The sequence below is a fragment of the Bufo gargarizans genome, chromosome 8 (genome assembly GCF_014858855.1).
Source record: "Bufo gargarizans isolate SCDJY-AF-19 chromosome 8, ASM1485885v1, whole genome shotgun sequence".
In the NCBI taxonomy this organism is placed as follows: Eukaryota; Metazoa; Chordata; class Amphibia; order Anura; family Bufonidae; genus Bufo; species Bufo gargarizans.
In genome coordinates this window covers 2,187,015-2,211,599 of record NC_058087.1, presented here as the reverse complement: position 1 = coordinate 2,211,599, position 24,585 = coordinate 2,187,015, and the positions used below count along the sequence as shown (strand labels likewise).

The window sequence follows — 24,585 nt, the reverse complement described above, 5'->3', positions numbered from 1 at the left end:
AGGTATATACTGTATATAGGAGTATACGGGTGAATGTATATAGAGGCATATACTGTACATAGGAGTATACGGGGTGAATGTATATAGAGGTCTATATTGTATATAGGAGTATACGGGGTGAATGTATATAGAGGTATATACTGCATATAGGAGTATACGGGGTGAATGTATATAGAGGTATATACTGTATATAGGAATATACGGGGTGAATGTATATAGAGGTATATACTGTATATAGGAGTATACGGGTGAATGTATATAGAGGCATATACTGTACATAGGAGTATACGGGTGAATGTATATAGAGGTATATACTGTATATAGGAGTATACGGGTGAATGTATATAGAGGCATATACTGTACATAGGAGTATACGGGGTGAATGTATATAGAGGTCTATATTGTATATAGGAGTATACGGGGTGAATGTATATAGAGGTCTATATTGTATATAGGAGTATACGGGGTGAATGTATATAGAGGTCTATACTGTATATAGGAGTATACGGGGTGAATGTATATAGAGGTATATACTGCATATAGGAGTATACGGGGTGAATGTATATAGAGGTATATACTGTATATAGGAGTATACGGGTGAATGTATATAGAGGCATATACTGTACATAGGAGTATACGGGGTGAATGTATATAGAGGTCTATATTGTATATAGGAGTATACGGGGTGAATGTATATAGAGGTCTATATTGTATATAGGAGTATACGGGGTGAATGTATATAGAGGTCTATACTGTATATAGGAGTATACGGGGTGAATGTATATAGAGGTATATACTGCATATAGGAGTATACGGGGTGAATGTATATAGAGGTCTATACTGTATATAGGAGTATACGGGGTGAATGTATATAGAGGTCTATACTGTATATAGGAGTATACGGGGTGAATGTATATAGAGGTCTATACTGTATATAGAGGTAAATTCTGTATATAGGAGTATACGGGTGAATGTATATAGAGGTATATACTGTATATAGGAGTATACGGGGTGAATGTATATAGAGGTCTATACTGTATATAGGAGTATACGGGGTGAATGTATATAGAGGTCTATACTGTATATAGGAGTATACGGGGTGAATGCATATAGAGGTATATTCTGTATATAGGAGTATACGGGGTGAATGCATATAGAGGTCTATACTGTATATAGGAGTATACGGGGTGAATGTATATAGAGGTCTATACTGTATATAGGAGTATACGGGGTGAATGCATATAGAGGTATATACTGTATATAGGAGTATACGGGGTGAATGTATATAGAGGTCTATACTGTATATAGGAGTATACGGGGTGAATGTATATAGAGGTATATACTGTATATAGGAGTATACGGGGTGAATGCATATAGAGGTATATACTGTATATAGGAGTATACGGGGTGAATGTATATAGAGGTCTATACTGTATATAGGAGTATACGGGGTGAATGTATATAGAGGTCTATACTGCATATAGGAGTATACGGGGTGAATGTATATAGAGGTATATACTGTATATAGGAGTATACGGGGTGAATGTATATAGAGGTATATACTGTATATAGGAGTATACGGGGTGAATGCATATAGAGGTATATACTGTATATAGGAGTATACGGGGTGAATGCATATAGAGGTATATTCTGTATATAGGAGTATACGGGGTGAATGCATATAGAGGTATATACTGCATATAGGAGTATACGGGGTGAATGTATATAGAGGTCTATACTGTATATAGGAGTATACGGGGTGAATGTATATAGAGGTCTATACTGTATATAGGAGTATACGGGGTGAATGTATATAGAGGTCTATACTGCATATAGGAGTATACGGGGTGAATGTATATAGAGGTATATACTGTATATAGGAGTATACGGGGTGAATGTATATAGAGGTATATACTGTATATAGGAGTATACGGGGTGAATGCATATAGAGGTATATACTGTATATAGGAGTATACGGGGTGAATGCATATAGAGGTATATTCTGTATATAGGAGTATACGGGGTGAATGCATATAGAGGTACAGTATATACTGCATATAGGAGTACACGGGGTGAATGCATATAGAGGTATATTCTGTATATAGGAGTATACGGGGTGAATGTATATATGTAGCTGTATAGTTTTGATATGGGAGTATACAAGGTAAATATATATAGCGGTATATTGTTGATATAGGACCAGACATATGGTGCATGTACGAGTTTGACCTGGATTATTCTTGTATTCGGCTGCATTACCTGCGTCACCTTTCTCTCCCTTTTCTCCATTTATTCCAGGAATTCCCACTGATCCTTCACAGAAAAGAAGACATTATTACAGTATTTCTGCTCGTTCCTCCCTCTCTCTGCTCGTTCCTCCCTCTCTCTGCTCGTCCCTTCCTTCTCTCTGCTCGTCCCTTCCTTCTCTCTGCTCGTCCCTCCCTCTCTCTGCTCGTCCCTCCCTCTCTCTGCTCGTCCCTCCCTCTCTCTGCTCGTCCCTCCCTCTCTCTGCTCGTCCCTCCCTCTCTCTGCTCGTTCCTCCCTCTCTCTGCTCGTTCCTCCCTCTCTCTGCTCGTTCCTCCCTCTCTCTGCTCGTTCCTCCCTCTCTCTGCTCGTTCCTCCCTCTCTCTGCTCGTTCCTTCCTCTCTCTGCTCGTTCCTCCCTCTCTCTGCTCGTTCCTCCCTCTCTCTGCTCGTCCCTTCCTTCTCTCTGCTCGTCCCTTCCTTCTCTCTGCTCGTCCCTTCCTTCTCTCTGCTCGTCCCTTCCTTCTCTCTGCTCGTTCCTCCTTCTCTCTGCTCGTTCCTTCCTCTCTCTGCTCGTTCCTTCCTCTCTGCTCGTTCCTTCCTCTCTGCTCATTCCTTCTCTGCTCATTCCTTCCTCTCTGCTCATTCCTTCCTCTCTCTGCTCGTTCCTTCCTCTCTCTGCTCGTTCCTTCCTCTCTCTGCTCGTTCCTTCCTCTCTCTGCTCGTTCCTTCCTCTCTCTGCTCGTTCCTCCCTCTCTCTGCTCGTTCCTCCCTCTCTCTGCTCGTTCCTCCCTCTCTCTGCTCGTTCCTCCCTCTCTCTGCTCGTTCCTCCCTCTCTCTGCTCGTTCCTCCCTCTCTCTGCTCGTTCCTCCCTCTCTCTGCTCGTTCCTCCCTCTCTCTGCTCGTTCCTCCCTCTCTGCTCATTCCTTCCTCTCTCTGCTCGTTCCTCCTTCTCTCTGCTCGTTCCACCTTCTCTCTGCTCGTTCCACCTTCTCTCTGCTCGTTCCACCTTCTCTCTGCTCGTTCCACCTTCTCTCTGCTCGTTCCACCTTCTCTCTGCTCGTTCCACCTTCTCTCTGCTCGTTCCACCTTCTCTCTGCTCGTTCCTCCTTTTCTCTGCTCGTTCCTTCCTCTCTGCTCGTTCCTTCCTCTCTCTGCTCATTCCTTCCTCTCTCTGCTCATTCCTTCCTCTCTCTGCTCATTCCTTCCTCTCTCTGCTCATTCCTTCCTCTCTCTGCTCATTCCTTCGTCTCTCTGCTCATTCTTTCCCTTTTCTGCTCATTCCTTCCCTTTTCTGCTCATTCTATGCATGTTCCTTTTTATTGCCCTGCATGTTTTGATATCATTTGACCATTCCTTACCTGGGGCACCATTTATACCAGTTTCTCCTCTGCTTCCTTTTGGTCCCTGTGCACCGGGAGCACCTGCAGAACACAGACCATTAGCTGCCTGCTGATGACAATAACACTGTGGGAAGGAGGCATATGATGGGAGCGCGCTGCTGCAGCCATTATATAGCATAGTTGTCACCCAGTGGCTGACATGCAAATCATTGAGCCCCATAGCAAGAATCTTAATTGGGCCCCAATGCCTGCTCCCAGACCCTTCCAATACCTCCCCTGGCCCCTCCTTAGCCCCGCCACATGCAGCAGTATTCCATTCTTCAAATTGCAAACACTCACACCGGAACCAGAGAGGCCCAAAATGGTGAAAGGATCCGGTAGGTGCTGATGGTGTTCAGCATATTCTGCTCTTATGCAAGTCTGCACCAAGCCTTACCTTTCAAACTGCTGTCACGGTCCCTCCCATGACAGAGGTGAGAAGATCGGCGAGACTGCCGGCACGTGAGGGCATCTGAGTCTCTTGGATTTCTCCTTTCAGTGTTTGGTAATGATCACACCTCTTGTCAGGTGCAGCTTGTGGTAATTACTGAGGCCCTATTTAGTTCTGACTCACACTGCTTACTATGCGGTTGATATTTCCTGCTGGAGTTGGTTTGTTATTCTGCTTTAAGCTAACTACTTGCCACCACTCGTAGGGCCTTCCAGGGCTTAGGTTCCGGTGTATGAGTATTCCCACCTTCAGGGTCTACTCACACTGGCAGGAGTCAGGGAGAGGTCTAGGGATTCCTAGGAGGTCACTATCCCTCTCCCTTAGCTTAGAGGCCTAGACTCCTTTCTATTTGCTTCTGTGTTTCATCTGGTGTTTTCCCCTCCCCCATACCTGTAACAACTGCATCCGCTGCTTTTTATATAGATGGCAGACACAAATGCATTTTGACAAGAATCTGGGACATTACATGATGTAATGGCACCCAGCTTTCCTGCTGGCCTGCATGGTACCTGTGCAGAGACAGTCTGGGAAAGCTGAGCTGAGCATCCTAGTTAGTCCCGCCCTCCCAGAGCATCCCAATTAGTCCCGCCTTCCCAGAGCATCCTAGTTAGTCCCGCCCTCCCAGAGCATCCTTGTTAGTTCCTCCCTCCCAGAGCATACTAGTTAGTTCCGCGCTCCCAGAGCATTCTCGTTAGTTCCTCCCTCACAGAGCATCCTAGTTAGTCCCGCCCTCCCAGAGCATCCTCATTAGTTCCTCCCTCACAGAGCATCCTAGTTAGTCCCGCCCTCACAGAGCATCCTCGTTAGTCCCGACCTCACAGAGCATCCTCGTTAGTTCCTCCCTCACAGAGCATCCTAGTTAGTCCCGCCCTCCCAGAGCATTCTCGTTAGTCCCGACCTCACAGAGCATCCTCGTTAGTTCCTCCCTCACAGAGCATCCTAGTTAGTCCCGCCCTCACAGAGCATCCTCGTTAGTCCCGACCTCACAGAGCATCCTCGTTAGTTCCTCCCTCACAGAGCATCCTCGTTAGTTCCTCCCTCACAGAGCATCCTAGTTAGTCCCGCCCTCCCAGAGCATTCTCGTTAGTCCCGACCTCACAGAGCATCCTCGTTAGTTCCTCCCTCACAGAGCATCCTAGTTAGTCCCGCCCTCACAGAGCATCCTCGTTAGTCCCGACCTCACAGAGCATCCTAGTTAGTTCCGCCCTCACAGAGCATCCTAGTTAGTCCCGCCCTCACAGAGCATCCTCGTTAGTCCCGACCTCACAGAGCATCCTCGTTAGTTCCTCCCTCACAGAGCATCCTAGTTAGTCCCGCCCTCCCAGAGCATTCTCGTTAGTCCCGACCTCTCAGAGCATCCCAGTTAGTCCCGCCCTCACAGAGCATCCCAGTTAGTTCCGCCCTCACAGAATATCCTCCTCAATAAGAGGATGGTTGTGTACTTGCACTGCAGCTATTATACAAGGCAGCGCTGCTGACTTCTTAGCCCTCGTCTAGCATTACTGTAGTGTATATTTGGGTTGGAAAGAGGGTGGGGACATTGAAACTGGCTGGGCTCCCTTCCCACACAAGCCCCATAACCCAGATTTAGAGGGACTGTTCCTGATTTTTAGAGGCAGTGCCATCAAATTCGGGCTGTCTTGTGCCAAAAATGGGCAGGGCTAACATAAAACCCTGCCTCTAGTTAGCGTTCCTGGTTTGGTTTCGGCATTCCCTGGGGCAGGGCACTGGTGACGGCAGTTTACATTTGTGTTATAAATTCCGTTATAGCGTTCACTTATAACAGCGTTATAACAACAGGACTTTTTTTTCCCATCATGTATAAAGGAACAAAACGGAACCGTTATTTGTGCCCATAGACATGCATTAGGACGCAGCAAGCCCCAATGCCTCTTAAAGGGTTCCGTTTTGCATTCCATCATATTCTGTTCTAATGGAACCCTATAATGGAATTTATAACGTCAATGCGAACCCGCCGTGAGTATGATACAGATATGCATCCCTTGCTGGTTTCCTGTCATGTGGATGGATGGGGCCAGGGCTATTCTTCTCCCCAGCACAAGCACTCTTGAATCCGCAGAATAGTGCTGGCACCATCCACATCAGAAGTGACATCCCATCCAGATAAGGTGGGGGACAGTTCTTACAATCAGGCAGTCATCCCAGGCTGCACTCAACTCCATATCTGACCTGACTCTTCATGCTTCTCCGCTGCGCGCCAATTCACAGCGTGCCCACACAACACTCCTTGTGCCACTCCTGACAGTGCCCAACAGACTTTCTGGTGAGGACAGGAGTCCAGTGCACTGGACTCCTCCCAGGTGGTTCATGGCGGACCCTGACTTGTGTGCCTTTTGTCGAACCCTCACCAGTATGGTGCTCACCTATGTTCTCCACCATCATGGCAACTGCTGCACTGCCCCCTCCCCTGACAATTCCACCAACATGGCACAATACAAACAGTGGGCGTCATTGATTAGGACCAGCATTTTAGACGCCAGTATAAATAACCCCTATATCTGGTGGTGGATCCACCGAAGGCTCCGCATAACATCGTTGCATCCAGAGCCAGTTCTAAATGTAAAGCCGCTTCCTTGCTGTCTTACATTTGGACCATTTTCTATGCTTAAAAAACAGGCATAGAAAATGGTAACTAAGACCGGCTCCCGGCTGTCCCCTTCCCCACACACAGTTTTAGACCTGAGCAGGGAAAAGGTGTAGATTGAGGTGCAAATAACCTTTGTGCCGCCATCTCCGCCATATATATGCCTGATACAGGAGTCTTTCTGGATAATAAACAATGAAGATATCAGTGAAGCCCCAACATGCAGAGGCTTCTCTACACAAGGCATCCAAGACGTCGCCCCACGCCATGTTACTATGGAAGAAAATGACTTCCAGGGTACACAGAAGAGAGAGGGAGGGTGGCTCGTGCGCACTACAAATCCACGTGATCACAGTGGCGATCACACTGGTGCAGGGAAATTTGGCCAAAGGAAGAAAAAGGCGCTCATAGGGTAAGTTCAAAAACAAGCCTCCAAATACAGGAAAAGCGGTTCTGCTCACCTGTTATTGTTGCACCTAATATTCGGTGCAACTGTAATGGAAGCGGATAGGAGCGGTTGGGTTTAGCTGGTTTGTGCTGCCAATTTCGTCCGTATTCACCTTTGGCGGGGGCCGGGCCGCCGTCTGGCTCAGTGAATGTGGTATGTTTCCACTGGACTTGGAGGTCGAGTGGAGGGGTGGACAATAGGCGCAAAGACGCAACCAGAATTTTGCAAACCAAGAGGTTTTTTATTGTTAATGTGACAACGTGTTTCGGGGTTCTGCAGACCCCTATTTCAAGTCTAAAAAACATATTTATACAGTCATAAAAAATAAGAACACACTGGTGGCTATAAGAGGAGTAATAATGGTGATCTGACCGTCAGGAGGACATGAATATAAACATGAGTGGATGGTTGGGTACATACAGGTCCTTCTCAAAAAATGAGCATATTGTGATAAAGTTCATTATTTTCTGTAATGTGCTGATAAACATTAGACTTTCATATATTTTAGATTCATTACACACAACTGAAGGAGTTCAAGCCTTTTATTGCTTTAATATTGATGATTTTGGCTACAGCTCATGAAAACCCAAATTTCCTATCTAAAAAAATTAGCATATTTCATCCGACCAATAAAAGAAAAGTGTTTTTAATACAAAAAAAGTCAACCTTCAAATAATGATGTTCAGTTCTGCCCTCAATACTTGGTCGGGAATCCTTTTGCAGAAATCACTGCTTCAATGCGGCGTGGCATGGAGGCAATCAGCCTGTGGCACTGCTGAGGTGTTATGGAGGCCCAGGAGGCTTCACTGCGGCGTGGCATGGAGGCAATCAGCCTGTGGCACTGCTGAGGTGTTATGGAGGCCCAGGAGGCTTCAATGCGGCGTGGCATGGAGGCAATCAGCCTGTGGCACTGCTGAGGTGTTATGGAGGCCCAGGATGCTTCAATGCGGCGTGGCATGGAGGCAATCAGCCTGTGGCACTGCTGAGGTGTTATGGAGGCCCAGGATGCTTCACTGCGGCGTGGCATGGAGGAAATCAGCCTGTGGCACTGCTGAGGTGTTATGGAGGCCCAGGAGGCTTCAATGCGGCGTGGCATGGAGGCGATCAGCCTGTGGCACTGCTGAGGTGTTATGGAGGCCCAGGAGGCTTCAATGCGGCGTGGCATGGAGGCGATCAGCCTGTGGCACTGCTGAGGTGTTATGGAGGCCCAGGAGGCTTCAATGCGGCGTGGGATGGAGGCAATCAGCCTGTGGCACTGCTGAGGTGTTATGGAGGCCCAGGAGGCTTCAATGCGGCGTGGCATGGAGGCAATCAGCCTGTGGCACTGCTGAGGTGTTATGGAGGCCCAGGATGCTTCACTGCAGCGTGGCATGGAGGCAATCAGCCTGTGGCACTGCTGAGGTGTTATGGAGGCCCAGGAGGCTTCAATGCGGCGTGGGATGGAGGCAATCAGCCTGTGGCACTGCTGAGGTGTTATGGAGGCCCAGGAGGCTTCAATGCGGCGTGGCATGGAGGCAATCAGCCTGTGGCACTGCTGAGGTGTTATGGAGGCCCAGGAGGCTTCAATGCGGCGTGGGATGGAGGCAATCAGCCTGTGGCACTGCTGAGGTGTTATGGAGGCCCAGGATGCTGCAATGCGGCGTGGCATGGAGGCAATCAGCCTGTGGCACTGCTGAGGTGTTATGGAGGCCCAGGAGGCTTCAATGCGGCGTGGCATGGAGGCAATCAGCCTGTGGCACTGCTGAGGTGTTATGGAGGCCCAGGATGCTTCACTGCGGCGTGGCATGGAGGCAATCAGCCTGTGGCACTGCTGAGGTGTTATGGAGGCCCAGGATGCTTCACTGCGGCGTGGCATGGAGGCAATCAGCCTGTGGCACTGCTGAGGTGTTATGGAGGCCCAGGAGGCTTCGATAGTGGCCTTAAGCTCATCCAGAGTGTTGGGTCTTGCGTCTCTCAGCTTTCTCTTCCCAATATCCCACAGATTCTCTATGGGGTTCAGGTCAGGAGAGTTGGCAGGCCAGTTGAGCCCAGTAATACCATGGTCAGTAAAGCAGTTACCAGTGGTGTTGGCGCTGTGAGCAGGTGCCAGGTCGTGCTGAAAAATGACATCTTCATCTCCATAAAGCTTTTCAGCAGATGGAAGCATGAAGTGCTCCACAATCTCCTGATAGCGGCTGCATTGACCCTGCCCTTGATAAAACACAGTGGACCAACACCAGCAGCTGACATGGCCCCCAGACCATCACTGACTGTGGGTACTTGACACTGGACTTCAGGCATTTTGGCATTTCCCTCTCCCCAGTCTTCCTCCAGACTCTGGCACCTTGATTTCCGAATGACCTGCAACAGTCCAGTGCGGCTTCTCTGTAGCCCAGGTCAGGCGCTTCTGCCGCTGTTTCTGGGGAATGCGGCCCCTGTAGCCCATTTCCTGCACACGCCTGTACATGGTGGCTCTGGATGTTTCTACTCCAGACTCCGTCCACTGCTTCCGCAGGTCCCCAAGATCTGGAATCGGTCCTTCTCCACAATCTTCCTCAGGGTCCGGTCACCTCTTCTCGTTGTGCAGCGTTTTCTGCCACACTTTTTCCTTCCCACAGACTTCCCACTGAGGGGCCTTGATACAGCGCTCTGGGAACAGCCTATTCCTTCAGACATGTCTCTCTGTGTTACCCTCTTGCTTGAGGGGTCAATGATGGCCTTCTGGACAGCAGTCAGGTCGGCAGTCTTACCCATGATTGCGGTTTTGAGTAATGAACCAGGCTGGGAGTTTGTAAAAGCCTCAGGAATCTTTTGCAGGTGTTTAGAGGTAATTAGTTGATTCCGATGATTAGGTTAATGGCTCGTTTAGAGAACCTTTTCAGGATATGCTAATTTTTTTAGATAGGAATTTGGGGTTTTCATGAGCTGTGGCCAAAATCATCAATATTACACCAATAAAAGGCTTGAACTACTTCAGTTGTGTGTAATGAGTCTAAAATATATGAAAGTCTAATGTTTATCAGCACATTACAGAAAATAATGAACTTTATCACAATATGCTAATTTTTTTTGAAGGACCTGTATATATACACAAGACATAAGTGATGACTAAATAATAAAAATAAATAAATGTATATATATATATATGGATGATGCCAAGGGTTTAGAATACAATGATTAATAATTAATTACATAACTGTTGGTAAAAAACCCGGAGCGGGTCTAGAGGCCGGGCTAAGCTTACACCATCTATAGGATTAGTAAATCTGGAGCAGGTCTAGAGGTCGGGCTAAGCTTACACCATCTATAGGATTAGTAATTCTGGAGCAGGTCTAGAGGCTGGGCTAAGCTTACACCATCTATAGGATTAGTAAATCTGGAGCAGGTCTAGAGGCTGGGATAAGCTTATACCGTCTATAGGATTAGTAAATCTGGAGCAGATCTAGAGGTCGGGCTAAGCTTACACCATCTATAGGATTAGTAATTCTGGAGCAGGTCTAGAGGCCGGGCTAAGCTTACACCATCTATAGGATTAGTAAATCTGGAGCAGGTCTAGAGGTCGGGCTAAGCTTACACCATCTATAGGATTAGAAAATCTGGAGCAGGTCTAGAGGCCGGACTAAGCTTACACCGTCTATAGGATTAGTACATCTGGAGCAGGTCTAGGGCCGGGCTAAGCTTACACCATCTATAGGATTAGTACATCTGGAGCAGGTCTAGAGGCCGGGCTAAGCTCACACCGTCTATAGGATTAGTAAATCTGGAGCAGGTCTAGAGGCCGGGCTAAGCTTACACCATCTATAGGATTAGTACATCTGGAGCAGGTCTAGAGGCCGGGCTAAACTTACTCCGTCTATAGGATTAGTAATTCTGGAGCAGGTCTAGAGGCCGGGCTAAGCTTACACCATCTATAGGATTAGTACATCTGGAGCAGGTCTAGAGGTCGGGCTAAGCTTACATCATCTATAGGATTAGTAATTCTGGAGCAGGTCTAGAGGCCGGGCTAAGCTTACACCGTCTATAGGATTAGTAAATCTGGAGCAGGTCTAGAGGCCGGGCTAAGCTTACACCGTCTATAGGATTAGTACATCTGGAGCAGGTCTGGAGGCCGGGCTAAGCTTACACCATCTATAGGATTAGTAATTCTGGAGCAGGTCTAGAGGCCGGACTAAGCTTACACCATCTATAGGATTAGTACATCTGGAGCAGGTCTAGAGGCCGGGCTAAACTTACTCCGTCTATAGGATTAGTAATTCTGGAGCAGGTCTAGAGGCCGGGCTAAGCTTACACTATCTATAGGATTAGTACATCTGGAGCAGGTCTAGAGGTCGGGCTAAGCTTACATCATCTATAGGATTAGTACATCTGGAGCAGGTCTAGAGGCCGGGCTAAACTTACTCCGTCTATAGGATTAGTAATTCTGGAGCAGGTCTAGAGGCCGGGCTAAGCTTACACCATCTATAGGATTAGTAATTCTGGAGCAGGTCTAGAGGCCGGGCTAAGCTTACACCATCTATAGGATTAGTAATTCTGGAGCAGGTCTAGAGGCCGGGCTAAGCTTACACCGTCTATAGGATTAGTAAATCTGGAGCTGGTCTAGAGGTCGGGCTAAGCTTACATCATCTATAGGATTAGTAAATCTGGAGCAGGTCTAGAGGTCGGGCTAAGCTTACACCATCTATAGGATTAGTAATTCTGGAGCAGGTCTAGAGGCTGGGCTAAGCTTACACCATCTATAGGATTAGTAAATCTGGAGCAGGTCTAGAGGCTGGGATAAGCTTATACCGTCTATAGGATTAGTAAATCTGGAGCAGATCTAGAGGTCGGGCTAAGCTTACACCATCTATAGGATTAGTAATTCTGGAGCAGGTCTAGAGGCCGGGCTAAGCTTACACCATCTAGAGGATTAGTAAATCTGGAGCAGGTCTAGAGGTCGGGCTAAGCTTACACCATCTATAGGATTAGAAAATCTGGAGCAGGTCTAGAGGCCGGACTAAGCTTACACCGTCTATAGGATTAGTACATCTGGAGCAGGTCTAGGGCCGGGCTAAGCTTACACCATCTATAGGATTAGTACATCTGGAGCAGGTCTAGAGGCCGGGCTAAGCTCACACCGTCTATAGGATTAGTAAATCTGGAGCAGGTCTAGAGGCCGGGCTAAGCTTACACCATCTATAGGATTAGTACATCTGGAGCAGGTCTAGAGGCCGGGCTAAACTTACTCCGTCTATAGGATTAGTAATTCTGGAGCAGGTCTAGAGGCCGGGCTAAGCTTACACCATCTATAGGATTAGTACATCTGGAGCAGGTCTAGAGGTCGGGCTAAGCTTACATCATCTATAGGATTAGTAATTCTGGAGCAGGTCTAGAGGCCGGGCTAAGCTTACACCGTCTATAGGATTAGTAAATCTGGAGCAGGTCTAGAGGCCGGGCTAAGCTTACACCGTCTATAGGATTAGTACATCTGGAGCAGGTCTGGAGGCCGGGCTAAGCTTACACCATCTATAGGATTAGTAATTCTGGAGCAGGTCTAGAGGCCGGACTAAGCTTACACCATCTATAGGATTAGTACATCTGGAGCAGGTCTAGAGGCCGGGCTAAACTTACTCCGTCTATAGGATTAGTAATTCTGGAGCAGGTCTAGAGGCCGGGCTAAGCTTACACCATCTATAGGATTAGTACATCTGGAGCAGGTCTAGAGGTCGGGCTAAGCTTACATCATCTATAGGATTAGTAATTCTGGAGCAGGTCTAGAGGCCGGGCTAAGCTTACACCGTCTATAGGATTAGTAAATCTGGAGCAGGTCTAGAGGCCGGGCTAAGCTTACACCGTCTATAGGATTAGTACATCTGGAGCAGGTCTGGAGGCCGGGCTAAGCTTACACCATCTATAGGATTAGTAATTCTGGAGCAGGTCTAGAGGCCGGACTAAGCTTACACCATCTATAGGATTAGTACATCTGGAGCAGGTCTAGAGGCCGGGCTAAACTTACTCCGTCTATAGGATTAGTAATTCTGGAGCAGGTCTAGAGGCCGGGCTAAGCTTACACTATCTATAGGATTAGTACATCTGGAGCAGGTCTAGAGGTCGGGCTAAGCTTACATCATCTATAGGATTAGTACATCTGGAGCAGGTCTAGAGGCCGGGCTAAACTTACTCCGTCTATAGGATTAGTAATTCTGGAGCAGGTCTAGAGGCCGGGCTAAGCTTACACTATCTATAGGATTAGTACATCTGGAGCAGGTCTAGAGGCCGGGCTAAGCTTACACCATCTATAGGATTAGTAATTCTGGAGCAGGTCTAGAGGCCGGGCTAAGCTTACACCATCTATAGGATTAGTAATTCTGGAGCAGGTCTAGAGGCCGGGCTAAGCTTACACCGTCTATAGGATTAGTAAATCTGGAGCTGGTCTAGAGGTCGGGCTAAGCTTACATCATCTATAGGATTAGTAAATCTGGAGCAGGTCTAGAGGCCGGGCTAAGCTTACACCATCTATAGGATTAGTAAATCTAGAGCAGGTCTAGAGGCCGGGCTAAGCTTACACCATCTATAGGATTAGTACATCTGGAGCAGGTCTAGAGGCCGGGCTAAACTTACACCATCTATTGGATTAGTAAATCTGGAGCAGGTCTAGGGCCGGGCTAAGCTTACACCATCTATAGGATTAGTAAATCTAGAGCAGGTCTAGAGGCCGGGCTAAGCTTACCGTCTATAGGATTAGTAAATCTGGAGCAGGTCTAGAGGCCGGGTTAAGCTTACACCGTCTATAGGATTAGTAATTCTGGAGCAGGTCTAGAGGCTGGGCTAAGCTTACACCGTCTATAGGATTAGCAAATCTGGAGCAGGTCTAGGGCTGGGCTAAGCTTACACCGTCTATAGGATTAGTAATTCTGGAGCAGGTCTAGAGGCCGGGCTAAGCTTACACCGTCTATAGGATTAGTAATTCTGGGGCAGGTCTAGAGGCCGGGCTAAGCTTACTCCGTCTATAGGATTAGTAATTCTGGAGCAGGTCTAGAGGCCGGGCTAAGCTTACTCCGTCTATAGGATTAGTAATTCTGGAGCAGGTCTAGAGGCCGGGTTAAGCTTACACCATCTATAGGATTAGTAATTCTGGAGCAGGTCTGGAGGCCGGGCTAAGCTTACACCATCTATAGGATTAGTAAATCTGGAGCAGATCTAGAGGCCGGGCTAAGCTTACACCATCTATAGGATTAGTAAATCTGGAGCAGATCTAGAGGCCGGGCTAAGCTTACACCATCTATAGGATTAGTAAATCTGGAGCAGGTCTAGAGGCCGGGCTAAGCTTACACCATCTATAGGATTAGTAAATCTGGAGCAGGTCTAGAGGCCGGGCTAAGCTTACACCATCTATAGGATTAGTAAATCTGGAGCAGATCTAGAGGCCGGGCTAAGCTTACACCATCTATAGGATTAGTAAATCTGGAGCAGGTCTAGAGGCCGGGCTAAGCTTACACCGTCTATAGGATTAGTAAATCTGGAGCAGGTCTAGAGGCCGGGCTAAGCTTACACCGTCTATAGGATTAGTAATTCTGGAGCAGGTCTAGAGGCCGGGTTAAGCTTACACCGTCTAGAGGATTAGTAATTCTGGAGCAGGTCTAGGGCCGGGCTAAGCTTACACCGTCTATAGGATTAGTAATTCTGGAGCAGGTCTAGAGGCCGGGCTAAGCTTACACCATCTATAGGATTAGTACATCTGGAGCAGGTCTAGAGGCCGGGCTAAGCTTACACCATCTATAGGATTAGTAAATCTGGAGCAGGTCTAGAGGCCGGGCTAAGCTTACACCGTCTATAGGATTAGTAATTCTGGAGCAGGTCTAGAGGCCGGGTTAAGCTTACACCGTCTAGAGGATTAGTAATTCTGGAGCAGGTCTAGGGCCGGGCTAAGCTTACACCGTCTATAGGATTAGTAATTCTGGAGCAGGTCTAGAGGCCGGGCTAAGCTTACACCATCTATAGGATTAGTACATCTGGAGCAGGTCTAGAGGCCGGGCTAAGCTTACACCATCTATAGGATTAGTAATTCTGGAGCAGGTCTAGAGGCCGGGCTAAGCTTACTCCGTCTATAGGATTAGTAATTCTGGAGCAGGTCTAGAGGCCGGGCTAAGCTTATGTGAGATGGGGAATCAGCTCTCATTGTGTGAACATTTTATTTGTGTAAGTGAAGTTACCGTAAATGATTTGAACTGACATTCCGCAGTTTGGCCACAAGAGGCCACTGTTTAGTAAGCACAGCAACAGTGTTTCTAGATTCATCTGATGTTAAAGGGGTCCTCTCACTTCAGCAAATAGCATTTCTGATATAGAGAAAGTAAATACAAGGCACTCAGTAATATACTGTTATTATCTATATTGCTTTCTTTGCTGTCTGGATTCATTTTACCATCACATTATACACTGCTTGTATCCATGGTTACAGACCACCCTGGAATCCATCATTGGTGGTCGTGCTTACACACTATAGGCAAAAGCTAGGGTGGCCACTGGCTTCACCCAAGAAAGCCGGACCTAACTGACCACGCCCATAAATGGTAAACCACACCCCTGCCTCTATGAAGCCACGCCCCCATCGCCAGTCCAGGGTGGGAAACTGGGGGAGAAGAGGGAAGCAGTTTGAGGGGAAGGTGGGCTGGGGGCAGCCGGGTGCTTCTCCCCTCCAGCCACAGGGAGCCATGTCTGCGGGGTGAGAGGAGCCTCAGAGGAGTCCGATTGTAACGCACCTAGTTGATCAGTTAGGATCTCAACTGCGGAAGCAATGGACATCCACTATTATCCCACCACCTTGTGTTTGGCTGTGGGATTCGCGGTTACTCAGTATGTACCCCAGGCGTCACTCTCAGTCTTAGGCGGAGAGTTTGGGGTAACAAAATCATTTACCGCTATCCATCCAATTAGTTTTACTGCTGGCAAGGAGGGACTCTCAGAATTACAGGAGTCACGAGTTAGTATATAGCATGTCCTCAGTTTAGTATATAGTATGCCATAGGTTCAAGGTTAGTATATAGCATGTCCACAGTTTGGTATATACTATGCAGTAGGTTCAGGGTTAGTAGAGCATGTCCACAGTTTGGTATATACTATGCAGTAGGTTCAGAGTTAGTACAGCATGTCCACAGTTTGGTATATACTATGCAGTAGGTTCAGAGTTAGTATAGCATGTCCACAGTTTGGTATATACTATGCAGTAGGTTCAGAGTTAGTACAGCATGTCCACAGTTTGGTATATACTATGCAGTAGGTTCAGAGTTAGTACAGCATGTCCACAGTTTGGTATATACTATGCAGTAGGTTCAGAGTTAGTATAGCATGTCCACAGTTTGGTATATACTATGCAGTAGGTTCAGAGTTAGTACAGCATGTCCACAGTTTGGTATATACTATGCAGTAGGTTCAGAGTTAGTATAGCATGTCCACAGTTTGGTATATACTATGCAGTAGGTTCAGAGTTAGTATAGCATGTCCACAGTTTGGTATATACTATGCAGTAGGTTCAGAGTTAGTATATAGCATGTCCACAGTTTAGTATATACTATGCAGTAGGTTCAGAGTTAGTACAGCATGTCCACAGTTTGGTATATACTATGCAGTAGGTTCAGAGTTAGTATATAGCATGTCCACAGTTTGGTATACACTATGCAGTAGGTTCAGAGTTAGTATAGCATGTCCACAGTTTGGTATATACTATGCAGTAGGTTCAGGGTTAGTATAGCATGTCCACAGTTTGGTATATACTATGCAGTAGGTTCAGAGTTAGTACAGCATGTCCACAGTTTGGTATATACTATGCAGTAGGTTCAGAGTTAGTATAGCATGTCCACAGTTTGGTATATACTATGCAGTAGGTTCAGGGTTAGTACAGCATGTCCACAGTTTGGTATATACTATGCAGTAGGTTCAGGGATAGTATAGCATGTCCACAGTTTGGTATATACTATGCAGTAGGTTCAGGGTTAGTATAGCATGTCCACAGTTTAGTATATACTATGCAGTAGGTTCAGAGTTAGTATAGCATGTCCACAGTTTGGTATATACTATGCAGTAGGTTCAGAGTTAGTATATAGCATGTCCACAGTTTGGTATATACTATGCAGTAGGTTCAGAGTTAGTACAGCATGTCCACAGTTTGGTATATACTATGCAGTAGGTTCAGAGTTAGTATAGCATGTCCACAGTTTGGTATATACTATGCAGTAGGTTCAGGGTTAGTATAGCATGTCCACAGTTTGGTATATACTATGCAGTAGGTTCAGAGTTAGTATAGCATGTCCACAGTTTGGTATATACTATGCAGTAGGTTCAGAGTTAGTATAGCATGTCCACAGTTTGGTATATACTATGCAGTAGGTTCAGAGTTAGTATATAGCATGTCCACAGTTTGGTATATACTATGCAGTAGGTTCAGAGTTAGTATAGCATGTCCACAGTTTGGTATATACTATGCAGTAGGTTCAGAGTTAGTACAGCATGTCCACAGTTTGGTATATACTATGCAGTAGGTTCAGAGTTAGTATAGCATGTCCACAGTTTGGTATATACTATGCAGTAGGTTCAGAGTTAGTATATAGCATGTCCACAGTTTAGTATACACTATGCAGTAGGTTCAGAGTTAGTATAGCATGTCCACAGTTTGGTATATACTATGCAGTAGGTTCAGAGTTAGTATAGCATGTCCACAGTTTGGTATATACTATGCAGTAGGTTCAGAGTTAGTATAGCATGTCCACAGTTTGGTATATACTATGCAGTAGGTTCAGAGTTAGTATAGCATGTCCACAGTTTGGTATATACTATGCAGTAGGTTCAGAGTTAGTATAGCATGTCCACAGTTTGGTATATACTATGCAGTAGGTTCAGAGTTAGTATATAGCATGTCCACAGTTTGGTATATACTATGCAGTAGGTTCAGAGTTAGTATAGCATGTCCACAGTTTGGTATATACTATGCAGTAGGTTCAGAGTTAGTACAGCATGTCCACAGTTTGGTATATACTATGCAGTAGGTTCAGAGTTAGTATAGCATGTCCACAGTTTGGTATATACTATGCAGTAGGTTCAGAGTTAGTATATAGCATGTCCACAGTTTAGTATACACTATGCAGTAGGTTCAGAGTTAGTACAGCATGTCCACAGTTTGGTATATACTATGCAGTAGGTTCAGAGTTAGTATAGCATGTCCACAGTTTGGTATATACTATGCAGTAGGTTCAGAGTTAGTATATAGCATGTCCACAGTTTGGTATACACTATGCAGTAGGTTCAGAGTTAGTACAGCATGTCCACAGTTTAGTATATACTATGCAGTAGGTTCAGAGTTAGTACAGCATGTCCACAGTTTGGTATATACTATGCAGTAGGTTCAGGGTTAGTATAGCATGTCCACAGTTTGGTATATACTATGCAGTAGGTTCAGGGTTAGTATAGCATGTCCACAGTTTGGTATATACTATGCAGTAGGTTCAGAGTTAGTACAGCATGTCCACAGTTTGGTATATACTATGCAGTAGGTTCAGAGTTAGTATAGCATGTCCACAGTTTGGTATATACTATGCAGTAGGTTCAGGGTTAGTACAGCATGTCCACAGTTTGGTATATACTATGCAGTAGGTTCAGAGTTAGTATAGCATGTCCACAGTTTGGTATATACTATGCAGTAGGTTCAGGGTTAGTATATAGCATGTCCACAGTTTGGTATATACTATGCAGTAGGTTCAGAGTTAGTACAGCATGTCCACAGTTTGGTATATACTATGCAGTAGGTTCAGGGTTAGTACAGCATGTCCACAGTTTGGTATATACTATGCAGTAGGTTCAGAGTTAGTACAGCATGTCCACAGTTTAGTATATACTATGCAGTAGGTTCAGAGTTAGTATAGCATGTCCACAGTTTGGTATATACTATGCAGTAGGTTCAGAGTTAGTATAGCATGTCCACAGTTTGGTATATACTATGCAGTAGGTTCAGAGTTAGTATAGCATGTCCACAGTTTGGTATATACTATGCAGTAGGTTCAGAGTTAGTATAGCATGTCCACAGTTTGGTATATACTATGCAGTAGGTTCAGAGTTAGTACAGCATGTCCACAGTTTGGTATATACTATGCAGTAGGTTCAGAGTTAGTATAGCATGTCCACAGTTTGGTATATACTATGCAGTAGGTTCAGGGTTAGTATAGCATGTCCACAGTTTGGTATATACTATGCAGTAGGTTCAGAGTTAGTATAGCATGTCCACAGTTTGGTATATACTATGCAGTAGGTTCAGAGTTAGTATATAGCATGTCCACAGTTTGGTATATACTATGCAGTAGGTTCAGAGTTAGTATAGCATGTCCACAGTTTGGTATATACTATGCAGTAGGTTCAGAGTTAGTACAGCATGTCCACAGTTTGGTATATACTATGCAGTAGGTTCAGGGTTAGTATATAGCATGTCCACAGTTTGGTATATACTATGCAGTAGGTTCAGAGTTAGTATAGCATGTCCACAGTTTGGTATATACTATGCAGTAGGTTCAGAGTTAGTATATAGCATGTCCACAGTTTGGTATATACTATGCAGTAGGTTCAGAGTTAGTATAGCATGTCCACAGTTTGGTATATACTATGCAGTAGGTTCAGAGTTAGTACAGCATGTCCACAGTTTGGTATATACTATGCAGTAGGTTCAGGGTTAGTATATAGCATGTCCACAGTTTGGTATATACTATGCAGTAGGTTCAGGGTTAGTATATAGCATGTCCACAGTTTGGTATATACTATGCAGTAGGTTCAGGGTTAGTATAGCATGTCCACAGTTTGGTATATACTATGCAGTAGGTTCAGGGTTAGTATAGCATGTCCACAGTTTAGTATATACTATGCAGTAGGTTCAGAGTTAGTACAGCATGTCCACAGTTTGGTATATACTATGCAGTAGGTTCAGGGTTAGTATAGCATGTCCACAGTTTGGTATATACTATGCAGTAGGTTCAGAGTTAGTATAGCATGTCCACAGTTTAGTATATACTATGCAGTAGGTTCAGAGTTAGTACAGCATGTCCACAGTTTAGTATATACTATGCAGTAGGTTCAGAGTTAGTACAGCATGTCCACAGTTTGGTATATACTATGCAGTAGGTTCAGGGTTAGTAGAGCATGTCCACAGTTTGGTATATACTATGCAGTAGGTTCAGAGTTAGTATAGCATGTCCACAGTTTGGTATACACTATGCAGTAGGTTCAGAGTTAGTATAGCATGTCCACAGTTTGGTATATACTATGCAGTAGGTTCAGGGTTAGTATAGCATGTCCACAGTTTGGTATATACTATGCAGTAGGTTCAGGGTTAGTATAGCATGTCCACAGTTTGGTATATACTATGCAGTAGGTTCAGAGTTAGTATATAGCATGTCCACAGTTTGGTATATACTATGCAGTAGGTTCAGGGTTAGTATAGCATGTCCACAGTTTGGTATATACTATGCAGTAGGTTCAGAGTTAGTATATAGCATGTCCACAGTTTGGTATATACTATGCAGTAGGTTCAGAGTTAGTACAGCATGTCCACAGTTTGGTATATACTATGCAGTAGGTTCAGAGTTAGTATAGCATGTCCACAGTTTGGTATATACTATGCAGTAGGTTCAGGGTTAGTATAGCATGTCCACAGTTTGGTATATACTATGCAGTAGGTTCAGGGTTAGTATATAGCATGTCCACAGTTTGGTATATACTATGCAGTAGGTTCAGGGTTAGTATAGCATGTCCACAGTTTAGTATATAGTATGCCATAGGTTCAGAGTTAGTATATAGCATGTCCACAGTTTAGTATATAGTATGCCATAGGTTCAGAGTTAGTATATAGCATGTCCACAGTTTAGTATATACTATGCAGTAGGTTCAGAGTTAGTATAGCATGTCCACAGTTTGGTATATACTATGCAGTAGGTTCAGAGTTAGTATAGCATGTCCACAGTTTGGTATATACTATGCAGTAGGTTCAGAGTTAGTATATAGCATGTCCACAGTTTGGTATATACTATGCAGTAGGTTCAGGGTTAGTATAGCATGTCCACAGTTTGGTATATACTATGCAGTAGGTTCAGAGTTAGTATATAGCATGTCCACAGTTTGGTATATACTATGCAGTAGGTTCAGAGTTAGTATATAGCATGTACACAGTTTAGTATACACTATGCAGTAGGTTCAGAGTTAGTACAGCATGTCCACAGTTTGGTATATACTATGCAGTAGGTTCAGAGTTAGTACAGCATGTCCACAGTTTGGTATATACTATGCAGTAGGTTCAGAGTTAGTATAGCATGTCCACAGTTTGGTATATACTATGCCGTAGGTTCAGAGTTAGTATATAGCATGTCCTCAGTTTAGTATATACTATGCAGTAGGTTCAGAGTTAGTATAGCATGTCCACAGTTTGGTATATACTATGCAGTAGGTTCAGGGTTAGTATATAGCATGTCCACAGTTTAGTATATACTATGCAGTAGGTTCAGGGTTAGTATAGCATGTCCACAGTTTGGTATATACTATGCAGTAGGTTCAGGGTTAGTATATAGCATGTCCACAGTTTGGTATATACTATGCAGTAGGTTCAGGGTTAGTATAGCATGTCCACAGTTTAGTATATAGTATGCCATAGGTTCAGAGTTAGTATATAGCATGTCCACAGTTTGGTATATACTATGCAGTAGGTTCAGAGTTAGTATAGCATGTCCACAGTTTGGTATATACTATGCAGTAGGTTCAGAGTTAGTATATAGCATGTCCACAGTTTAGTATACACTATGCAGTAGGTTCAGAGTTAGTATATAGCATGTCCACAGTTTGGTATATACTATGCAGTAGGTTCAGAGTTAGTATAGCATGTCCACAGTTTGGTATATACTATGCAGTAGGTTCAGAGTTAGTATAGCATGTCCACAGTTTGGTATATACTATGCCGTAGGTTCAGAGTTAGTATATAGCATGTCCTCAGTTTAGTATATACTATGCAGTAGGTTCAGAGTTAGTACAGCATGTCCACAGTTTGGTATATACTATGCAGTAGGTTCAGAGTTAGTATATAGCATGCCCACAGTTTGGTATATACACTATGCAGTAGGTTCAGAGTTAGTATAGCATGTCCACAGTTTGGTATATACTATGCAGTAGGTTCAGGGTTAGTATAGCATGTCCACAGTTTAGTATATACTATGCAGTAGGTTCAGAGTTAGTACAGCATGTCCACAGTTTGGTATATACTATGCAGTAGGTTCAGAGTTAGTATAGCATGTCCACAGTTTGGTATATACTATGCAGTAGGTTCAGAGTTAGTATAGCATGTCCACAGTTTGGTATATACTATGCAGTAGGTTCAGGGTTAGTATAGCATGTCCACAGTTTGGTATATACTATGCAGTAGGTTCAGGGATAGTATATAGCATGTCCACAGTTTAGTATATACTATGCAGTAGGTTCAGGGTTAGTATATAGCATGTCCACAGTTTAGTATATAGTATGCCATAGGTTCAGAGTTAGTATATAGCATGTCCACAGTTTAGTATATAGTATGCAGTAGGTTCAGAGTTAGTATATAGCATGTCCTCAGTTTAGTATATACTATGCAGTAGGTTCAGAGTTAGTATATAGCATGTCCACAGTTTAGTATATACTATGCAGTAGGTTCAGAGTTAGTACAGCATGTCCACAGTTTGGTATATACTATGCAGTAGGTTCAGGGTTAGTATAGCATGTCCACAGTTTGGTATATACTATGCAGTAAGTTCAGGGTTAGTATAGCATGTCCACAGTTTAGTATATAGTATGCAGTAGGTTCAGAGTTAGTATATAGCATGTCCACAGTTTAGTATATAGTATGCCATAGGTTCAGGGTTAGTACAGCATGTCCACAGTTTAGTATATAGTATGCAGTAGGTTCAGAGTTAGTATAGCATGTCCACAGTTTGGTATATACTATGCAGTAGGTTCAGAGTTAGTATAGCATGTCCACAGTTTGGTATATACTATGCAGTAGGTTCAGAGTTAGTATAGCATGTCCACAGTTTGGTATATACTATGCAGTAGGTTCAGAGTTAGTACAGCATGTCCACAGTTTGGTATATACTATGCAGTAGGTTCAGAGTTAGTATATAGCATGTCCACAGTTTAGTATATACTATGCAGTAGGTTCAGGGTTAGTAGAGCATGTCCACAGTTTAGTATATACTATGCAGTAGGTTCAGGGTTAGTACAGCATGTCCACAGTTTGGTATATACTATGCAGTAGGTTCAGAGTTAGTATAGCATGTCCACAGTTTAGTATATACTATGCAGTAGGTTCAGGGTTAGTACAGCATGTCCACAGTTTAGTATACACTATGCAGTAGGTTCAGAGTTAGTACAGCATGTCCACAGTTTGGTATATACTATGCAGTAGGTTCAGGGTTAGTATAGCATGTCCACAGTTTGGTATATACTATGCAGTAGGTTCAGAGTTAGTACAGCATGTCCACAGTTTGGTATATACTATGCAGTAGGTTCAGAGTTAGTATATAGCATGTCCACAGTTTGGTATATACTATGCAGTAGGTTCAGAGTTAGTATATAGCATGTCCACAGTTTAGTATATACTATGCAGTAGGTTCAGAGTTAGTATATAGCATGTCCACAGTTTAGTATATACTATGCAGTAGGTTCAGGGTTAGTACAGCATGTCCACAGTTTGGTATATACTATGCAGTAGGTTCAGAGTTAGTATAGCATGTCCACAGTTTGGTATATACTATGCAGTAGGTTCAGAGTTAGTATAGCATGTCCACAGTTTAGTATATAGTATGCAGTAGGTTCAGAGTTAGTATAGCATGTCCACAGTTTGGTATATACTATGCAGTAGGTTCAGAGTTAGTACAGCATGTCCACAGTTTGGTATATACTATGCCGTAGGTTCAGAATTAGTATAGCATGTCCACAGTTTGGTATACACTATGCAGTAGGTTCAGGGTTAGTATATAGCATGTCCACAGTTTGGTATATACTATGCAGTAGGTTCAGGGTTAGTATAGCATGTCCACAGTTTGGTATATACTATGCAGTAGGTTCAGAGTTAGTATATAGCATGCCCACAGTTTGGTATATACTATGCAGTAGGTTCAGAGTTAGTATATAGCATGTCCACAGTTTAGTCTATACTATGCAGTAGGTTCAGGGTTAGTATAGCATGTCCACAGTTTGGTATATACTATGCAGTAGGTTCAGAGTTAGTATAGCATGTCCACAGTTTAGTATATACTATGCAGTAGGTTCAGAGTTAGTACAGCATGTCCACAGTTTGGTATATACTATGCAGTAGGTTCAGAGTTAGTATAGCATGTCCACAGTTTGGTATATACTATGCAGTAGGTTCAGGGTTAGTATAGCATGTCCACAGTTTGGTATATACTATGCAGTAGGTTCAGAGTTAGTATATAGCATGCCCACAGTTT

General features: G+C 44.4%; 1 protein-coding gene across 1 annotated transcript in view; it reads right to left on the bottom strand.

The window, feature by feature from the left end:
• Positions 1-24,585, bottom strand: part of LOC122944627 (macrophage receptor MARCO-like) — a 142,575-nt gene that overhangs the window by 56,877 nt on the left and 61,113 nt on the right. The window contains exons 7-8 of the mRNA XM_044303093.1: positions 3,605-3,667; positions 2,260-2,313 (exon numbers count right to left, since the gene is read on the bottom strand). Coding sequence (XP_044159028.1) covers positions 2,260-2,313; positions 3,605-3,667 — 117 coding nt within the window. The remainder of the gene's footprint in view (positions 1-2,259; positions 2,314-3,604; positions 3,668-24,585) is intronic.